This window comes from Pelophylax lessonae (genome assembly GCF_965119305.1).
Source record: "Pelophylax lessonae genome assembly, chromosome: 3".
In the NCBI taxonomy this organism is placed as follows: domain Eukaryota; kingdom Metazoa; phylum Chordata; class Amphibia; order Anura; family Ranidae; genus Pelophylax; species Pelophylax lessonae.
Window position 1 is genome coordinate 25084242 of NC_138770.1, and position 21595 is coordinate 25105836.

Genomic DNA, 21595 nt, shown 5'->3' on the forward strand with positions numbered 1-21595 from the left:
ATTCACACTTGTCACAGATTCTTTTGAATCGTCTTTATTTTTCTTCACACTTGGGCTCTTTTCCCAAGCACATTCATCACCCATTGTTCCGTTGTAATTATATTATTACCAGTATTATGTAATAAATTATTTATCTTCTTATAATTTAACTCTTTTGTATATACATTTACTTGCCCGTAAAGTCCCACTCTTCTTTGGCCTGAGGCACCAGCAACCCCCACTATATTCAATATAGGGACGGTGGCAGAACCTACTCAATTATATGTGATCAAAACCCCCCCCCCCCCCATACTTGCAATAGAGGTTGCTTTCTCTCAACCTCTGTAGCACACGGGAAAGACATCTGTGTGGTGGTTCTCTAGGGATTTAGAATATATGAGAATATCATCCGGGTAAACCACCACACATTACGGCAGCATATCTCAGAGGACATTGTTAATAAAGTCCGGGAAAACTGCAGGAGCGTTGCAGAGACCAAAAGGGCATTACGAGGTATTCGTAGTGTCTGGTCCTAGTATTAAATTTTCATTCGTGGCCCTCATTATTCCTCACAAGATTGTATGCCCCTCGCAAATCGAGCTTAGTGAAGACCGTTGTTCCCTTGAGGCAGTCAAAAAATTCCGTTATCAATGGGATTGGATAATTATTTTTACCGGAAATGTAAATGAGACCCCTATAATCGATACAGAGACTCAGTTGACCACTTATTTTTTCACAAATAAAAAGCCAGCACCAGCAGAAGAGGATTTGCGGGTGAACCCCTGGGATAGTTGAATCACAGCATACTTCTCCATTGCCTTCTCCTCTGAGACAGACAGCAGGTAAACCCGGCCACGAGGAGGAATGGCACCAGGGTTGAAGGTCAACTGTGCACTCAAAAGGCCGATGTGCCAAAATAGCGGCCTGACCTTTTTCAAAGAGGTCACAGAATTCATGGTACTCTTCTGGCAATAAAGAGACTGAAGACGTGCACATGATCTTAATCACTTTCTAAAAAGATGTATTAGTGCATTGTGGGGACCATGACAAAACCTCAGCATTACGGCAATTAAAAAAGGAATTGGGCCTCTGTAACCAAGGAAAACCAATGACAACTGGGTAATGAGGTAAGGAAATCACTAGGAATTTGAATTATCTCATGGTGAAGAGCCCCTACAGCCATGGTCAACTGAGTGGTTTCATGGGTCACATGGGCAGGCTGTAGAGGTCTCCCATCAAAAGCCTCAAGGGTAAGTGGGGAGGCACGAGGCTGCAGTGGTATCGGGTGCTTCACCAGAAAGTGCAGTTAAAATCACACCTTTAAGTAAATAGCAAAAATAAGAGTTCAGGAACGTAGTCAAAAACAGAAGCCAGGGTTTGGATGCCAGAACAGGTAATCAGAGGAGCAAGGATCAGGAAACCATAAGTCAGTTTAGTCAGGCGAAACAAATCAGGAACAGGTATCGGAAGAGAAGTCAGCCACGGCAAGTCATACACAGGAACACACTGGAGAGCATGGACCACGCAAGGGCAAGGAGGAAATGAGCAAAATGGGGCTGGCTGTAGACTGGACTAATGAGACAGGTAATGGTAACCAGGTGAGTCACTGTGGTAACGAGCGTCTGGCAATTAACCGACAGCTAAGCAACTTCTGAGCTCTGAAAGAAAAGAGCTGCTCGTTAAGTAGCAGGAGCCCAGCCCTGACACACAGTGACTGAAAACATTGTTTCTATGTGTTTATCAGATGATGGGGGATCTAGGTGTAGCCTCCGTACTGCTCTCTCCTTTACAATAAAGTCTCCTCTTACCCGGTGATGTGAGGGGCGGCTGATTCTCCATCATGACGTCCTTGTAGAGATCCTTGTGTCCTTCTAAATACTCCCACTCCTCCATGGAGAAATAGACAGTGACATCCTGACACCTTATAGGAACCTGACACACACAATGATACAGTCACCATCCAGACACATCCCTTGTCTGTTACTGGATAATGTCCCAGAATTCCCAGCACCGCTCACCTCCCCTGTCAGCAACTCCATCATCTTCTTGGTGACTTCTAGAATCTTCTGCATGTTGTGTCTCTCAGGTTTTAAGGAGTCACATGGAGGCACTGTGATGGTCATATGATCACCTGACTTCAGGAGAGGAAATCTCTGTATTGGAGAACCAATAGGAATATCATGTTAGAATCCCAGAATCCTCCTCACCTCTCCGGTCAGGTCTATGTTTTATCAACAGAGATAAGAGTGATGTCATGTGACCTCCCAGAATCCTCCTCACCTTTCCAGTCAGGTCTGTGTTTTATTAATAGAGATAAGAGTGATGTCATGTGACCTCCCAGAATCCTCCTCACCTCTCCAGTCAGGTCTGTGTTTTATTAATAGACATAAGAGTGATGTCATGTGACCTCCCAGAATCCTCCTCACCTCTCCGGTCAGGTCTGTGTTTTATTAACCACTTGCAGACCGCACACAGTATATTTACTGCGGCAGTCAGCCCCTCACAGGCAAAGAGACATAAGACTACGTCGCTAGCCTGTGAGGCTCTAGGGGGTGAGCGCGCGCCGCCGGAGGTGCGCTCCCACCCCCGCTCGCTCCTTCACATCCCCGCGCGTGTGACCGGCGGACCCGATGTCCGCCGGCCACTCGCGATCTCCCGGTGGAGAGGGAGAAAGGCAGGCGGCTGATGTAAACAAAGCCGCCTGTCCTTCTCCCTGATCTAACTGCAGAGATCATACTGTCCTGCTGCTATGTAGGATCGTATATCTCTGTTGTTACACCACTAGCCACACCCCTTGACAGTTAGAAGCACGCCCCTAGGGACACACTTAACCCCTGCATATTAATAAAGTTAACCCCTTCCCTGCCATATGCATATGTATAGCACTGATTACTGTAGTAATGTCACTGGTACCCCCAAAAGTGTAAAAAAAAAGTTAAGTCAAGGGTCCGATCTGTCCGCCGCAATGTCGCAGTCCCGCAAAAAAAATTTGCAGATCGCCGCCATTACTCGTTAAAAAAAAAAAAACAACAAAAATCTTTCCCTTAGTTAGTAAACGCAATAACTTTTGCGCAAACCAAACAAAATACGCTTATTGCGATTTTTTTTAACAAAAATATGTAGCAGAAAACAAATTGGTCTAAAATGTTAAAAAGTTTTGATTTTTACATTTTTTTTGGGGGGGGGGGGGGGGATTTCATATAAAAAAAATGTGAAAAATATTGTTATTTTTGCAAAATTTACGCTCTTTTTTTGTTTATGGCGCAAAAAGTAAAAATCGCACAGGTGATCAAATGCCACCAAAAGAAAGCTCTGTTTGTGGGAAAAAAAAGATGTCAATTTCGTTTAGGTACAGCGTCGTACGACTGCGCAATTGTCCGTTAAAGTCAGGCAGTGCCGAATCGTGAAATAGGACCTGGTCAGGAAGGGGGTAAAATCTTCTGGGGCTTAAGTGGTTAATAGAGATAAGAGTGATGTCATGTGACCTCCCAGAATCCTCCTCACCTCTCCGGTCAGCAGGTAGATGATCTCCAGGGTGAGGTTTAGTATCTTCTCAGTCATGTGACTCCGGTCCTCCTCCATCCTCATTGGTGGCTTCATTTGATCTATGTTGGTTTCTGTCTAGACAGGTAAGAAAGATAACTGATAATGATTATACACTGCTCAAGAAAATGAAAGGAACACTTTTTAATCAGAGTATAGAATCAAATCAAGTAAACTCCTAGAATACTGATCTGGTCAGTTAAGTAGCAGTGGGGGTTGTTAATCAGATTCCGCTGCTTTCGTTTTAATTGAAATTACCAGGTGCACTAGATGGGCAACAATGAGACAACCCCCACAACAGGAATGGTTTTACAGGTGGAGGTCAATAAAAAAATTTTCCCTACTCATCTTGTCACTAGTTTTGTTGCTTTTGGCTAGGGTCAGGGTCACTATTGGTAGCACGAGGCCATACCTGGACCCTTTAGAGGTTGCACAGGCAGTCCAACTCCTCCAGGATGGCCCATCAATACGTCCCATTGTCAGAAGGTTTGCTGTGTCTCCCAGCACAGTCTCAGGAGCATGGAGGAGATTCCAGGAGACAGGCAGTTACTCTAGGAGAGCTGGACAGGGCCAAAGAAGGTCCTTAACCCATCAGCAGGACCGGTATCTGCTCCTTTGTGCAAGGAGGACCAGGATGAGGACTGCCAGAGCCCTACAAAATGACCTCCAGCAGGACACTGGTGTGAATGTCTCTGACCAAAAAATCAGAAACAGACTTCATGAGGGTGGTCTGAGGGCCCGACATCCTCTAGTGGGCGCTGTGCTCACTGCCCGGCACTGTGGAGTTCAATTGACATTTGCCATTGAACACCAGAATTGGCAGCTCCACCACTGGCACCCTGTGCTTTTCACAGAGCAGGTTCACCCTGAGCACATGTGACAGACATGAAAGGGTCTTGAGAACATTATGCTGCCTGTAACATCATTCAGCATGACCGGTTTGGTTGTGGGTCAGTGATGGTCTGGGGAGGCGTATCCATGGAGAGATGCACGGATCTCTACAGGCTAGACAATGGCACCCTGACTGCCATTAGGTATTGGGATGAAATCCTTGGACCCACTGTCAGACTCTATGCTGGTACAGTGGGTCCTGGGTTCCTCCTGGTGCACGACAATGCCCGGCCTCATGTGGTGAGAGTATGCAGCCAGTTCCTGGAAGATGAAGGAATTGATACCACTGAATGGCCCCCACGCTCACCTGACCTAAATCCAATAGAACCCCTCTGGGACATTCTGTTTCAGTCCATCCGACGCCGCCAGGTTGCACCTCAGTCAGTTGAGGAGCTCAGTGATGCCCTGGTCCAGATCTGGGAGGAAATACCCCAGGACACCATCCGTGGTCTCATTAGGAGCATTCCCCGACGTTGTCAGGCATGTATACAAGCACGTGGGGGCCATACACACTACTGAGGACCATTCTGAGGTCCTGCAATGACATTTCACCAAAATGGACTCGCCTGCTGCATCATTTTTTCACTTTGATTTTCGGGGTGTCTTTGAATTCAGCCCTCTGTAGGGTGATAATTTTCATTTCCATCAAACTATGTGGCATCCTTTCCTTCCTAACACATTACCCAGTCCATACCAGTATAGATCCTAACATATTACCCAGTCCATACCAGTATAGATCCTAACACATTACCCAGTCCATACCAGTATAGATCCTAACACATTACCCAGTCCATACCAGTTTAGATCCTAACACATTACCCAGTCCATACCAGTTTAGATCCTAACACATTACCCAGTCCATACCAGTATAGATCCTAACACATTACCCAGTCCATACCAGTATAGATCCTAACACATTACCCAGTCCATACCAGTATAGATCCTAACACATTACCCAGTCCATACCAGCACAGAGCCTAACACATCACCCAGTCCACACCAGTATAGAGCCTAACACATCACCCAGTCCAAGGGGAAATAAGATCTTATTACCTCCTCTGCTGCCACTTCCAGCAACGTCTCCTCGCTTCTACCTACCTCATGGAACTTCCTGTCTTTGTCTAACATCACTTCCTGTCTGTACCTGACATCACTTCCTGTCTTCCATAGAAACTTCCTGTCTATAAAGAAGTGAGGTCACTACCTTGTGGATCTCAGAGGAACTGCAGCCCCGAGAAACGTCTCGTAGTGTGAACACGGCCTTGTTTTTTTTTTTTTTGATTGTTTTTTTTTTTTCAAAATAGTTTTGTTTATAGCGGAAAATATAAAATCAATTAGAGAGTATGTGTGTTTTAGTGGTTGTCTTTGGGAAATAAACATATGAGTGCTGCCAGCATTGCTGCAGAGGTTGAAGAGGTGGGGGATCAGCCTGTCAGTGCTCAGACCATACGCCGCACACTGCATTAAATTGGACTGCATGGCTGTCGTCCCAGAAAGAAGCTCCTTCTAAAGATGATGCACAAGAAAGCCCGCAAACAGTTTGCTGAAGACAAGCAGACTAAGGGCATTGATTACTGGAAACATGTCCTGTGGTCTGATGAGACCAAGATAAACTTATTTAGTTCAGATGGTGTGAAGCGTGTATGGGGGCAACCAGGTGAGGAGTACAAAGACAAGTGTGTCTTCCTACAGTCAAGCATGGTGGTGGGAGTGTCATGGTCTGGGGCTGCATGAGTGCTGCCGGCACTGGGGAGCTACAGTTCATTGAGGGAACCATGAATGCCAACATGTACTGTGACATACTGAAGCAGAGCATGATCCCCTCCCTTCAGAGACTGGTCCGCAGGCTAGTAGTATTCATACATGATAACGACCCCAAACACCTCCAAGACGACCACTGCCTTGCTAAAGAAGCTGAGGGTAAACGTGATGGACTGGCCAAGCATGTCTCCAGACCTAAACCCTATTGAGCATCTGTGGGGCATCCTCAAACGGAAGGTGGAGGAGCGCAAGGTCTCTAACATCCACCAGCTCTGTGATGTCATCATGGAGGAGTGGAAGAGGACTCCAGTGACAACCTGTGAAGCTCTGGTGAACTCCATGCCCAAGAGGGTTAAGGCAGTGCTGGAAAATAATGGTGGCCACACAAAATATTGACAGTTTGGGCCCAATTTGGACATTTCCACTTAGGAGCATACTCAGTTTTGTTGCCAGCGGTTTAGACATTAATGGCTGTGTGTTGAGTTATTTTGAGGAAACAGCAAATTTACACTGTTATACAAGCTGTACACTCACTACTTTACATTGTAGCAAAGTGTCATTTCTTCAGTGTTGTCACATGAAAAGGTAGAATAAAATATTTACAGAAATGTGAGGGGTGTATCTACTTTTGTGAGATACTGTATATAAATATATATCTATATACTGTTTATACACACACATACAGTATAAACAAATGTTTTGCCTTTTATCTCTGTTTTGAACTGAAGGGGTTGCTTTACAAGGCGATCGTTTACATACACAGCGCTTTTGCAGCACTTTTTAGGTGCAGTGCACTTTTTTTAAGGACACGCGACTCAAAAAATGCTTCAAAAAGCATTCTGAGGCGCTTCCCATTCATTTTAATAGAGAGAGGTGTTTTTGAGGAGCTTTTTTAGCACTCCAAACATGCTCCAAAGATGCTGCTTGCAGGATTTTTTTTCACTGCCCCATCAGCACCCTCAGGGTGAAAGCATTCATTGATTTTAATGGGATTGAGAATGAAAGAGAAAAGGAAGTAAGTCTGTCCGAGGATTTACCGCCAGCCGTTCCTGGAGTCAGCACTTTGTGTCTGGATTCAGCAGATATGCGAGCCAAGAAGACCATATTATGTAGAAGAGGGGTTGTTTGTCTCGGAAGACACAAAGTATTCTTTCATTTAGCATTATCCATGTGAGCTTACACTTCATTAAGGCGATGTCTATATCTGGGCTTTTCCAGGCGGCCCCAATAGCAATTTTGCCCACCAAGAACATGAAGTATATTAAGGAAGAGAGGAAAAGTCCATGGTGCCGCACATCCATGGAGTCCTATGGTAGTATGAGAGAGACAACCTCAGCCTTGGCTCCTGCCAGGCCACGCTCCCAACACATTTTACTCCGCACCCAGAGCTTAGTCATGGGGAAGAACATGAAGTATATTAGGGTCCATGTGTGTCCCGGGACATTTTTGACTGGTTTATTCAGTAGGGTAATATATGAAATAGTTATGTAACCAGGTTGGTAGGCGACTAATAAGGATGGAGGGAGGGAAGGGAAAGGAATGAGACAAGGAGGGGGTAAGTCTACCAAACACTGGATGTGGGGATAAATACCAAAGACCAAAAATGGATAAAAAAGGATAATACATGTTTATTGATTATAACAAACAACAATATATATCAAATCATATAAATAATACAATATCTGTTTAAAGTACATCTTGTGGATCTACGCATTTTGCTCAACAGAGCTTCCTCAGGATCCAAGAGTATATTCTTATCAGATAAATCCATATAAAATCACAATACCTAAAACAAACAATAATAACAAATCAATATACATAGTATATAAAAAGAAAAGAAAAATTATAAATAAATAACAAAAATAAATAAATATATAAATTATTAGGAAAAGAAAAAAAAAAGGAAAAAAAGAAAAAAGGGGGTGTGAGTCAGCAGACTAAATAGGACCATCGGGGGGGGGGGGGGGGGATTCCAAAAAATTGGAAGGCGGAGAGGAGGATCACAAAGTAAAAGCCATTGAAACATGTCCTTACCCTTTTAGTAAAAAATCGAATCAAAAACAATGCTCTCTGCATCAGTGATGTATGATGATGTTTAGAAATCTGTATAGAGTACAGCTGAAAGATAAGGAACTAAAGACCGAAAAAGAGTAAGATCAACCATAAAAAGCAGTGAATGGTATGTACAATATGAATACTGACGACCCCAGAAAGGGGTATTAGAATTATATAAAGTGATACACAGAGTGAAGTGTAAATGTGACTCTATCAATACACAAAAATAAAATAGATGAGTATGAGGGCCAACACAACCAAAGAGAGTGTGAATAAATAAGGAAAGGTGCAATGGGGTAAGTGAACAATGATATGACATTAATGAAGATGTGTACAAGACGAGTGAGAGATATGAAGGAGATGCACACTAAAATATCCATAATACCACATAGAAAAAAAAAATATATAAATAACATTTTTTTTTTAAGTACCGGAAGAGAGAAAAACAAAGGTGGAATCAAAAAATGATTCATCTGGGTGAATGTTGGTCACACTCATTCAACTATTTTTGTATTTTTAAATAGACCTCTAAATGTTTCTGAAAGCTCACACCACAAAATGTACTCAGCCAATGAAAGGTAATGACTCTGTGACAGACCTAACCAGGACAGAGGCTTTTGGAGAGGACTGGGAGCGAGCCTCTTACCCAGTGACTATGGGCCCTGGCATTTAAGGGAACACCACTCTTTGGAAGGTGTATGCCTGGGGGATCCGTGGAGTGGTCTTGTTTCTAATTCAAGTTTATGTCTCCCCAAAACACACAGACTCCGGGAACTGGAGGTTCCATATCCATATTTTGGGCCTCTATGCCTCAAACCAGCAATGACTGTAGATGTTATGTAATCAGCTCAAACCACTGGGGCCTCCTGCTATAACGTGTTTATGTTAAGTAGATCTCTCCCATTGTTCCATTGTTTCTGTCTGTCTGCTAGTATTGTCCCCTCCACCTAGGCTGGTTTAAGTGACCAGTTAATTAGCTCATGTTAAGTATATCACTGTAAGTTATCAGTTGCTAGAGGGGGAGTAGCATAGTTCATGTTACATAGTTAGTGAGGTCGAATAAATACATCAGTCCATCCAGTTCAACCTATGATGTGTGCGTGTTTGCTGTTAACCGTACAACGAATACCCCTATATGTTGTGGTCTTTAAGGTGCCCATCTAATAGTCTTTTGAAACTATCGATGCTCCCTCTGCTGATACCACTGCTTGTGGAAGAGAATTCCACATCCTTACTGCTCTGACAGTAAAGAACCCCCTACGTATTTTAAGGTTAAACAGTTTTTCCTCAAGTTTTAGTGAGTGGCCACGTGTCTTATTCTATTACCTTTCTCTTAAAAGTTTGTTCCCTATGCTAAGGTCACCAGTACAGTATTTGTACATTGATATATCCCCCCTCAACCGTCTCTTCTCCAGAGAGAATAAGTCCATTCCCCTAATTATTTTTGTTGCCCTTCTCTGGACTCTCTCCAGTTCCAGCACATCCTTCCTGAGGACCGGTGCCCAGAACTGGACAGCATACTCCAGATGTGGCCGTACCAGAGTCTTGTAGAGTGGGAGAATAATATCTTTATTTCTGGAGTGAATCCCCTTTTTTATACATGCCAGTATTATGTTGGCTTTGCTTGCATGCCATTGCCAAGCCTGTTGTCCACAAGGACCCCCAGGTCCCTTTCCATCATAGGTTCACCCAGAGGATCACCGCCTAGTGAGTAGCTTGCGTTCGTGTTTCTGGCACCCAAGTGCATTACCTTACATTTTTCAACATTAAACCTCATCTGCCATGTAGTTGCCCACCCCATTATTTTGTTCAGGTCCCCTTGTAAGGTTTCCACATCCTGTATAGAAGTTATTGCCCTACTTAGTTTAGTATCATCCGCAAATACCGAGATTGTGCTGGTTATCCCATCCTCTAGGTCATTTATGAATTAATTAAACAGGATTGGTCCCAGGACAGACCCCTGGGGGACCCCACTCTCCAGACCCGCCCTATCAAAGTACTCCCCATTTATCACCACCCTTTGGACTCTCCCCTGGAGCCAGTTTCTTTATCCAGGTACTCACCTTATGGTCCATACCTACCTTCCTTAGTTTGTACAGTAAGCGTTTGTGGGGAACGGTGTCAAATGCCTTTGCAAAGTTCAGACAAACCACATTCACAGGCTTTCCTTTATCTAGTTGGCTGCTCACTTCTTCATAGAAGGTTATTAGATTGGTCTGGCAAGAACGATTTTTCATGAATCCATGCTGATTACTACTAATAATACCGTTTTTATTACTAAAGTCTTGTATATAGTCCCTTAACATCCCCTTCAAAATCTTGCAGACTACTGATGTTAGGGTAATCGGCCTATAGTAGCCTAGGATATATCTCTGCCCTTTTTTAAATAATGGTACCATGTTGGAGTTTTTCCAATCAGCCGGTAGCATACCGTCTGTAGCCTATCCATAAAGATGAAGAACAATGGTCTGGCTGATGAATAACAAAATCTATTTTTGTTGGAAAACATTTCCCGCACTCAGAACTTCAATATGTATTTGTATCTATGTAACACTTCTGATGTCTGGCAAGACTGGACATCTGTGAAAAATATTTCCCACACTCAGAACAGGGAAGTGGCTCCTGCCCCGTGTGATCTCTGATGTCTGGAAAGATTGGACTTCTCTGTAAAACATTTCTCGCACTCAGGACAGGAATACGGCTTCTCCCCTGTGTGAGATCTCTGATGTTTAGAAAGATCAGACTTCTGTGAAAAACATTTCCCACACTCAGGACAGGAATACGGCTTCTCCCCCGTGTGAGTTATCTGATGATTGCAAAGATAAGACTTCTGTGAAAAACATTTCCCACACTCAGGACAGGAATACGGCTTCTCCCCCGTGTGAGATCTCTGATGTCTGGAAAGTTCAAACATCTGTGAAAAACATTTCCCACACTCAGAACAGGAATATGGCTTCTCCCCTGTGTGAGATCTCTGATGTCTGGAAAGATCAGACTTCTGTGAACAACATTTGCCACACTCTGAACAGGAAAATGGCTTCTCCCTTGTATGAAACCTCTGATGTCTAACAAGGTTTGATTTCCGTGCAAAACATTTTCCACACTCTGAACAGGAAAATGGCTTCAGCCCCGTGTGCAGTCGCTGATGTGTGTGAAGATGGGACTTATCTGAAAAGCATTTCCCACACTCAGGACAAGAATAAAGCTTCTCCCCTGTGTGAGTTCTCTGATGATTCCAAAGATGAGACTTCTGTGAAAAACATTTCCCACACTCAGGACAGGAATATGGCTTTTCCCCCGTGTGAGATCTCTGATGTCTGGAAAGATTAGACTTCTTTGAAAAACATTTACCACACTCAGGACAGTTATATGGCTTCTCCCCTGTACAAGATCTTTTGTGTACATCAAGATTGCATCTAAAATGGAAACACTTCCCGCACTTAGTACAGGAAAACCTCTTATCTGTTGGAAGGATGGCACTTTCCCTCACAGTCTGAGGTTCCTCAGGATAAGAGGAATACGATGGTCCATCTACACTGTGTGGTGCCGGATGGACATTTGAGGTAGCCAGGTTTTCTCCTGGACTATACTGTGTGATGTCCTCATCTTCTACTTTAAAGTCTGGAGACAAAGTGAGACAATCCTCTGAGGTTTTCCTCATCTCCCGTCCATGTACTAAAATAGAAATACAAAGATCATTATTAGACATCAGCACATTGGTTCCCCTAAACCAGGACTCCGCCCACATCAGGCAGCTTTGTCTCTGAGTATCTTACAATTCGCCCCTCAAGGTAAATAGTAAATGGGTCCTCTGATCTCCTACCAGTTCATTTCTTTATTCATGGACCTTAGTCAGAGAGAGAGAGAGGAAACAACAAGAACTGTGTTTTATAGGGGTGACAGTGATTAGGGGATTATAGGACGAGTGTCCCCTCCCCCTCTATCACTCATTGCCATGTTTCCAACACAAGAAGTCCTGCACTTCCTAATTTAGTCCATGATTTAGTCATGAATAACAGCGGGGCTGAGCCCCACCAGAGGTCAGAGAGTGAGGATGGGGGAGAACAACCAAGATGAAGACTGGACTGATCCTGAAGATCTCCATCATTGGGTTACTGACTCCTCCCTCATTATCACTTTCTGTTTAAGGTTCCAAAGCTGGAGGATGTTATCACATTATTATCACCATGTAAAAGTCTGTCCTCCAATCAAATCATCAGATATAAAATGTCCAGCTCATAGAAAATGGGTGCAAAAGAAGTAAAGCCTATGTAATGTACAACTTATTATATAGGATACAAAAGTTAGGTCTATACAGTATCAGAATTAAGTACAACATTGAGTATATAATCCAGGGGTCAGGAGTATGTAATGTACAACATAGTGTATATAGTGCCGGGTCAGGAGTATGTAATGTACAATATAAATTATACATTGTAAAGTTCAGGACTAGGGATAGGCTGGATGGAGTCGAACATAAGTTCGACTTGAACACCAGGTGTTTGTGTGTTCGCCGAACCCGCTAACACCCGGGGCGCTCGGCGACAAGGTCGCCCACCGATGAGTGCATGATTGCAGTGCATTAAGTGCTTGTGATTTGCCAAAGTATGTACCTGACCTGTATGCTTTGGCCAATCACAGCACAATGTCCTGTCAGAGTCTTTATTGGCCAATGGCAGGGTGCCTTTAGCCAATCATGGCTCAGGTGCTAAGTCCACGCCCCACACTATAGAAGGCTGCTGCTTACATGGCATCTGTGTATAGTGTGAAATAATAGAGCAGGGGTCTTCAAACTATGGCCCTCCAGTTGTTTAGAAACTACAATTCCCATCATGCTTAGTCATGTCTGTGAATGTCAGAATTTTACAATGCCTCATGGGATGTGTAGTTCTGCAACAGCTGGAGGGCCAAAGTTTGAGGATCCCTGTAATAGAGGTTAAGCAGGTAGTTAGTGGATAGTGTGTGGAGTTAGTTTAGTGCAGTCAGTGTAGTGTTCAGGTTATAAACCACGTTTAAAATGTATGGATATGTTGTATTCCTGGGTCCCCTTTCAGTGTTCCCCAAGTTTTGGGTCCCTGTCACTTATAGTTTGTGAGCAGTGCCATGCCAAGCTGACCAATATTTCCCATAGATGCCAATGTTAAAGACGGGGAGCAGTGTCATGTCAAGCTGACCAATATTTCCCATAGACGCCAATGTTGAAGATGGGGAGCAGTGCCATGCCAAGCTGATCAATATTTCCCATAGACGCCAATGAGCACTGAAAGCTGAAAGTTGGTCTAGGCAGGAAGGGGGTGAAAGTGTCCTCTATTTACGTGGTTAATGGGAACCCTAGGACACAATTTAAAAAAAAAATGGCACGGGGTCCCTCCCAAAATCTACACCAGGCCCTTGGGGTCTGGTACAGATTTTAAGGAAAACTCCATGCCAATATGAAAAAAAAAAAAAACACTTAACCGGAGTGGGCAGCCTAATCCATACCAGACACTTATCCCAGTGGACAGCCTGGCAGGCCAGGATGGGGGGGTGAGTGAGTGCCTCCCCTCCTGAACCTTACCAGGCCACTTGCCCTCACCATGGGGAGGGTGCTTTGGGGTGATGGGGACAAGGGCCTCTTCCCGACAACCCTGAGCTGTGGTTGTGGGGGTCTGGGGGTGGGGGGCTTATCGGAATCTGGAAGCCCCCGTTAACAAGGGGGCCCCCAGATCCCGCCCCCCTCCCTATGTGAATGGGTATCGGGTACATCGTACCCCTACAGATTCAGCAAATATATTGTACAAAATAATAAACACAAAAGACAGTTTTTGAAAAGTCCTTTATTCAAAAATAAAAAATAGTGTCCCCCGATGTAAATCCATCATCAATCACGACGGCCGCCGCACCCGAAAAATAGAAAAAAATTAAAGGACGCTTCCAACTCTTCTGAGGTGTCCCGCTGCATGACGCTCTTGAGCTTTGACAGCTCTTTTATAGGCAAGGGGTGGGGCCACCCAGTTACATCACCCGGTGGCACCGCCCCTTCGGACATTTGACGTAAAGGACTTGTCAAAAAACTGGATTTTTGTAAGAACTTACAGTAAAATCCTGAAGTCAATTGACAGACGCAGCTCTTATGCTTCTTATACCATTGGGTTATGCGGCCTCCTACAGGAGTAGTACTAGGCAGGAAAAAAACAGTTCACCACGCCTACGGGGGCTGCGGGCAGAAGTAATTGCCGCCAGAAAAGCAACCTTCTGGGATAAAGAAAGCAGAGAAATCTCCCTAATGTTCTCAAAAGGAGGCTTTTTAAGAACAGACAAAACCAGATTGAGATCCCACGGAGGCAACGGGGATCTCCTCGGAGAAGCCAGATGACGCACCTTCTGAATAAAAGTGCGAATCAAGGCATTAGCAGCCAACGAACGTTGGAAGTAATTAGCCAAGGCCGACACTTGGCCCTTAATAGTGCCCAAGGCCCTTAAGATCCCCCCTTAAATATATGCAGATAGCAGAGTGCTCAGGGATATGCCTACAGAGACCCCAGCACTTTACCACCTCACTGAAAAACCTCCAGAGCTGAACTGTGCAGCAGGAAAGTGAAGGTTAAAGTCACAGCCTGAATAGAATGTGAAAGGTCACGCTGCCTATATAGCTCCATAGAGCTACACAAAAATAGCTGCCAATGCAAGTCTATGGGAAGCACAGGGAAAATGGCTGCACCATGCAAGTCAATGGGGAGAAATTCTCCTATGCCCACACAAAAAGATGGCAGCTCCCACAGCGTGCCATGCGGTCAGGGGACCCCAAATCGGAGGCCACAGAGGATCTACAACAAGACCCAGCAGGGAAAAGGTACCATTTTTACCCCCCAAGGACGCCAGGCACCGTAGCAATAGCGCCCCCCAGGTGAAAACCTCAATAAGGGCAGGGGAGGTGGTCAGAACACAAGGCCAGGTATCCTGACAGGCCAGGGGGATCTTTTAGGAAGTATTAGGTCCTATCATCCCCAGGAGTGGGTCCACGTCCCCCCCCCCCAAGACCACTACCCCCCATACCATGGAATGGGTGGGCTCCGCTCCGGACTGACCACCTCCCACCTGGAGTGGGGGTGCTGCCAGCAGAGAGGTACTCTGCGACTCGGAGCGTTCTAGGTCGTCGTGTCCCAGCGAGACATCCACTCGCAGGTCCGTCCCCATCTAAAAATGGGGCTCTGTCGTGGCAAAGCCTAGTGTGGGACTATAACCTGCACACGTAGGCCAGGCTGGGAGACCTTAAGGATCTAGATTATCCAGTGCGAAACCTCAGCCGGCTATCGCTTGTAGTTCACCAGGAGGATCCCCTTGAAAACTAACTAGCAGAAGTGAGTAAAGAAAATAAAACAAAATATTCTTTAAAATAAAAAACTGAGACCGAAGTCCCAGCAGGAAACCTAGGTCCTAACCCTTCATTAGGCAGAAACAAAACTTGTATGCTGAAGCAGGGTGTGTGGGGTTATGCCTATAGGGACAGCCCCCGTAGGCATGGTGAACTGTTTTTTTCCTGCCTAGTACTACTCCTGTAGGGGGCAACATAACCCAACGGTATAAGAAGCATAAGAGCTGCGTCTGTCAATGGATGATAAAGAAACTGTCTTTTGTGTGTAGCACCCTCCTAGGTAGATGCTAGTGAGAGAGTATAGTTTTTGGCTCTGTCTACCTATCAGAGGAGCAGCAGGCAAATCTATATTGCTTTCTGCCTACCAGAGAACAGGATCTGTTAGTGAGGTCTGCTCAGTGTGCTCAGTATGCGATTCATTCTGTCTTGAGAGTGTTTCACATTGGTCCAATAGGGAGGCATGTAGGACAGTGGGAGGAAACCTGACCAATGGATGCATAGGCTTTGATACAGTTCTGGTGATTGGCAGAGACAGGCTGTCTCGGTGCATTCTGGGATACTGTATAAAAGCCAGGAGCACATGTGCTGCAGGGTCTTTGGCTGGAGAGCAGAGTCCCGGAGGGAGGGCGGCAGCTGCCTCCTCCTCTGTAGCAGTGGCAGGTGGTCTTAGGAGGTCGTCCTGAGGGCCAGAGGAAAAGAGTTGAACCCAGAGGTCAAGGAGAGCTGACTGAGGGGGAGACACTGGAGACCCTAGAAAAACAGTATCGTGAGTACAGGGGCTTATGTCAAGGTGACTGACCTGAGGGGGGCCACCCCAAGAGTAGGATAGTCAGTGGACGGGTCTCAGCAGTCAAGAAATAGGATGGAAAGGAGATTGTCCTGAAGATAAACTTAGTTCATCAAGTCATTTGGAAAAGAGACTTAACCACTTAAGCCCCGGAAGATTTTACCCCCTTCCTGACCAGGGCCTATTTTGCGATTCGGCACTGCGTGATTTTAACGGACAATTGCGTGGTCGTGCGATGCTGTACCTAAACGAATTTGACGTCCTTTTTTTCCCCACAAACAGAGCTTTCTTTTGGTGGTATTTCATCACCTGTGCGATTTTTTGATCATGCGCTATAAACAAAAATAGAGCAACAATTTTTGCAAAAATAACAATATTTTTCACATTTTTTTATATGAAATTCCCCCCAAAAAAATGTAAAAATCAAAATTTTTTAACATTTTTTGCCAATTTGTTTTCTGCTACATATGTTTGGTAAAAAAAAAATCACAATAATCGTATTTTGATTGGTTTGCGCAAAAGTTATCGCAGCTACTAACTAAGGGAAAGATTTTTGTCATTTTTGTTGTTTTTTTTTAACGAGTAATGGCGGCGATCTGCGATTTTTTTTGCGGGACTGCGACATTGCGGCGGACAGATCGGACCCTTGACTGACATTTTTGACACTTTTGGGGGTACCAGTGACATTACTACAGTAATCAGTGCTATACATCATATGCACTGTTACTGTAAAAATGACACTGGCAGGTAAGGGGTTAACTTTATTGGGGAAGGAGGGGTTAAGTGTGTCCCTAGGGGTGTGCTTCTAACTGTGCAGAGATGTGGCTTTACATGTAACAGCAGAGATCTACGGTCCTACATAGCAGGACCATTAGATCTCTGCTGTTACACAGGGGAGAATGACAGGCGGCTTTGTTTACATTAGCCGCCTGCCTTTCTCCCTTCACAGTGGACGATCGCGAGTGACCGGCGGACACCGGGTCCGCCGGTCACACGCGCGGACTTGATAGGAAACGGGGCGGGAGCGCGCCTCCGGCGGGGCGCGGCCGCCCGCTATTGGCTCACAGGCTAGTGACGTTCCCATACGTCACTTTGCCTGGCCGGGGCTGACCACCGCAGTATATGTACTTGCAGCGGTCGGCAAGTGGTTAAAGCTAAATTCACCTCAGTGGCAAGATGGATCAACAGCCTGGCTGTACCAAGAGATAGAAGTCCTCAAATCTTGTGCATAGTTAATTCGGAGTATCCCACTATTCCCTTCTCCCACCCCTAATTTATAAATAAAAACACCCTAAAACAACTACATACCCCTGGATTGATTTTTGAATGAGCCAAGAAGGAAAGTGAGAGACTGAGTATTAAGGTTGCTAATGGTAACCCAGTGGGATCCAAAGGTGTGAAATCAGGCAGTCCTCAAGGGGGCAGTGCTAAATGTGTTTATTTTTTTTGTACACTTTTTTTGTGAATGGGTAGGAGTATGATTGTTAAAAGGGGGCTTCCAGTTTCCGAAAAGCCCCTCACCTGCAGACCCCCACAACCACAGCCCAGGGTTGTCGGAAAGAGGCCCTTCTCCCCATCAACATGGGGACAAGGTGCTTTGGGGGGCAAGCAGCCTGGTATGGATCAGGAGGGGGGTTGCTCGCTCGTCGCACCCCTTTTCTGGCCTTCCACGCCACATGTTTAGGTAAGGGGCTGGTATGGATTTTGGGGGGACCCAAAGCCATTTTTTTTTTTAATTTTGGCGTGGGGTTCCCCTTAACCACTTAAGCCCCGGAGGATTTGGCCGCTCAAAGACCAGGCCCTCTTTTGCGATTCGGCACTGCGTGAATTTAACGGACAATTGCGTGGTCATGCACTGCTGTACCCAAATGAAATTGACGTCCTTTTTTTCCCACAAACAGAGCTTTCTTTGGTGGTATTTGATCACCTCTGCGATTTTTATTTTTTGCGCTATAAACAAAAAAAGAGCGACCATTTTGAAAAAATAACAATATTTTTTGAAATTCTCAAAAAAAAAAATGTAAAAATTTTAATTTTTTAACATTTTAGGCCAATTTGTTTTCTGCTACATATTTTTGGTAAAAAAAATAAAAATCGCAATAAGCGTATTTTGATTGGTTTGCGCAAAAGTTATTGCGTTTACTAACTACGGGAAAGATTTATGTGATTTTTATTGTTTTTTTTTAAACTAGTAATGGCGGCTATCTGTGATTTTTTTTTTGCGGGACTGCGACATTGGGGCGGACAGATCGGACCCCCTAACTGAAATTTTTGACACATTTGGGGGTACCAGTGACATTACTACAGTAATCCGTGCTATAAATATGCACGGTTACTGTAAAAATGACACTGGCAGGAAAGGGGTTAACTTTATTGGTGATCAAGGGGTCAAGTGTGTCCCTAGGGGGCGTGATTCTAACTGTAAGGGGGCGTGGCTAGTGAAGTAATCACAGAGACATACGATCCTACATAGCAGGATCGCATAGCCTCTGCCATTACTTCAGGGAGAATGACAGACGGCTGTGTTTACATCAGCCGTCTGTCTTTCTCCCTCTCCTGAGGGAGATTGCGAGTGACATCAGAGCCGCCGGTCACACGCGCAGGCTAGGCAGGGAACATGCGGGGGCAGGAGCACGCCGGTGGTGGCGTGCCCTTGCCCCCTACAGGCTCGCGGGTGAGCGACGTACCCATGCGTCACTTTGCCTGTAGGGGCTGACAGCCGCAGTATATATTCGTGCAGCGGTCGGCAAGTGGTTAAAATCCATACCAGACCCGAAGGGCCTGGTATGGACTGGGCAGGGGGGAACCCTATGCTGTTTTTTATCTGTATTGCTGGGAGCCGACAATACATTACAGCCGTGAGCAAGTTTAAATGACATTTTTTCCTTTAGAAATGTCAGTATTGCTGCAGCAGGCTCCATACATTGTACAGATACACCACTTTACAGGCACATCAGGGGACCCCTAGGCACAATATATAAAGGAATTTTTCATTTTTATTGTTTCGCTTTAAGCATTATTAAAATCCCTGCTCCTGTAAAACAATTGTTTTAAAAACTTTTTTTCACATTGATACATGTTCCCCAGGGCAGTACCCGGGCCCCCATACTTTTTATGGCAATAACTTGCCTTTAAAATTAGGACTTTTGATTTTTCCTGTTCATGTCCCCTAGACTTTATTACAGTTGGCATGTTCGCTAGAACTTTCCCCCTGTTTGAGATGTTCTGGTGCGAACCGAACAGGGGGGGTGTTCGGCCCATCACTATTCAGGACTCATAATATTGGTATTCAGGAATCAGTGGAAGCTTAAATGTTTACATGAGACAAGTTGCAGGGGTCCCACACCGCTGCCTCCCATCTCCTGAGACTGCACTCAGTGAAGGGGTTCTGAGACTATACAGACATATCCCTCCACCCGGCACAGCCAGCAGATATCAAAGCAAGTAAATATGGGAAAATTGCAGTCAGAGATCTTGCTAGACCTGGGCACTCTGGACCAATCAGTGAGCAGTATGGGTGGAGGAATATATTTAGTGTTAATGACCCACCTGTGCTGATCTCTGTAGGAGTGTCCTCCTCTATAAATGTCCCCGTTATTCCATCCTCCTCCATAGACTGCTGATCATCCCTCACATACCTCTCTTCTTCTTCTGCTTTAACCTCAACTTTTATATCTATCAGATCTTCACCCTAAAGAAAATGAGAGAAAAATCATCTGTAAAATATAAGCTCACATAAAATATCCTCACATCATCTCCACAAGTCCATGTTCTAGATACTCCATCGCACCAACCTTGTAACAGTGAGGGATGGTGTGATCTTCCTGTGTGGAATCCCGGGAATACAGAGGACGGGGACATCTCTCTGGTGGGTTCCTGGTATTAGGTGGCTCCATCATATCCTTGTGTCCTTCTGAAAACTCCTCCATCACTCCATACTCCTCATCCTCCTCTTTATACTCTTCTTTAACATCAATATTATCATCCCCGAGGTTTCCACTCTGAATATATAATAAAACATTCATTATAACAAACATGCTGTGTATAAATTATAACTACTAATAATTGTCAATCATCTACCTGAGTACACTGCCGGGGTATAAGATTAATACTTCTAAGATCGAGGCTCTTTTGTATCAACATTCCTCCCACAACTCTGGGCACCTTACAATCCGCTTACTCGTATCACTAGTGTACCTGTTCCCTCAAATACCTCGTTATTCATGTGACACCTTCTCCTCATTATACTAAGCTAACCTTCCTTCTTTATTTCAAGACATCCATTTATCCCTGAAACAATGGGATGCTTACTGTATAATATCTCCTGGCTAGGCGCGGTAAATGTCCTCAAAATGTGGTTCCTCCCCAAACTGCTGGACCTATTTATGACTCTCCCAGTCCAAGTCCCTCTTTCTTGGCTGAAATTGCTGCAAAGTACCTTTGTTACATTTATATGGCACCATAAGTCCCATCGCATAGCACAATCCACTTTGCTTTGGCTGAGATCTAGGGGCGGTCTGGGAGCACCTGACCTGTTAACCACTTCCAATCCGGGCCAATTCTGGCATTTCTCTCCTACATGTAAAAATCATCATTTCATTGCTAAAAAATTACTTAGAGCCCCCAAACATTAAAAATATATATATATTTTCAGCAAAGATCCTAGAGAATAAAATGGCTGTCGCAGCAATTTTTCAAGCACAATTTCTTTGGAAAAAATACACTTTCATGAATTTTAATGAAAAAATAAAAAAAAAGCACCATTGTGACGGTACTCACCGTCACTGGGAGGGAAAGACAGATACTTAATGGTTTGGATTGCTTCAAGTGGGACAGTAATATTTGTCAATAATATCTCTCAAGGGATATGAAGATTTAATCCCACTTTACACTGTGAGACCTATAGCCTGTTGCCATGAAGTCTACCGCCTAAATAATCATAGCAATTTGTAGATGTGTATTCCATGTACTTCAATGTAGGAGACAGACAGACTGTCATTGGCAGTCTTGTCCTATTGTCTGTTTTGAGGTGGGATGTGTATTGTGTTAAATCTGCCTGTCCCATTCTTAAAATGTTAATGAGCCCACATTGTTCTGTCCAGATGGCTAGATAATTAGTTCAGGTTAATTCTGTTTCTGTATACAATGTCATCTGCATATGATAATGTAATCAGGCAACCCCTGACCAGTGTGTGGTAATTTGATCATGAGGGGGGATGTGTCCA

At 44.6% G+C, this 21595-nt stretch overlaps 3 protein-coding genes across 3 annotated transcripts in view; 1 reads left to right on the top strand and 2 right to left on the bottom strand.

Annotated features, from left to right (window-relative positions):
* The window catches only part of LOC309549806 (uncharacterized protein), a gene marked incomplete at both ends in the record, with an annotated part of 30220 nt that extends 14815 nt beyond the window's left edge, over positions 1–15405 (bottom strand). Inside the window, 4 exons of the mRNA XM_082250309.1 lie at positions 1788–1911; positions 1998–2132; positions 3484–3600; positions 15307–15405. Coding sequence (XP_082106435.1) covers positions 1788–1911; positions 1998–2132; positions 3484–3600; positions 15307–15405 — 475 coding nt within the window. The remainder of the gene's footprint in view (positions 1–1787; positions 1912–1997; positions 2133–3483; positions 3601–15306) is intronic.
* LOC309550250 (uncharacterized protein) overlaps positions 1–21595 on the top strand; it is a gene marked incomplete at both ends in the record, with an annotated part of 974848 nt that overhangs the window by 533286 nt on the left and 419967 nt on the right. The gene's annotated exons all lie outside the window — the stretch shown is intronic.
* LOC309549807 (uncharacterized protein) overlaps positions 10832–21595 on the bottom strand; it is a gene marked incomplete at its 3' end in the record, with an annotated part of 245362 nt that continues 234598 nt past the window's right edge. The window contains exons 9-10 of the mRNA XM_082250310.1: positions 19920–20061; positions 10832–11904 (exon numbers count right to left, since the gene is read on the bottom strand). Coding sequence (XP_082106436.1) covers positions 10832–11904; positions 19920–20061 — 1215 coding nt within the window. The remainder of the gene's footprint in view (positions 11905–19919; positions 20062–21595) is intronic.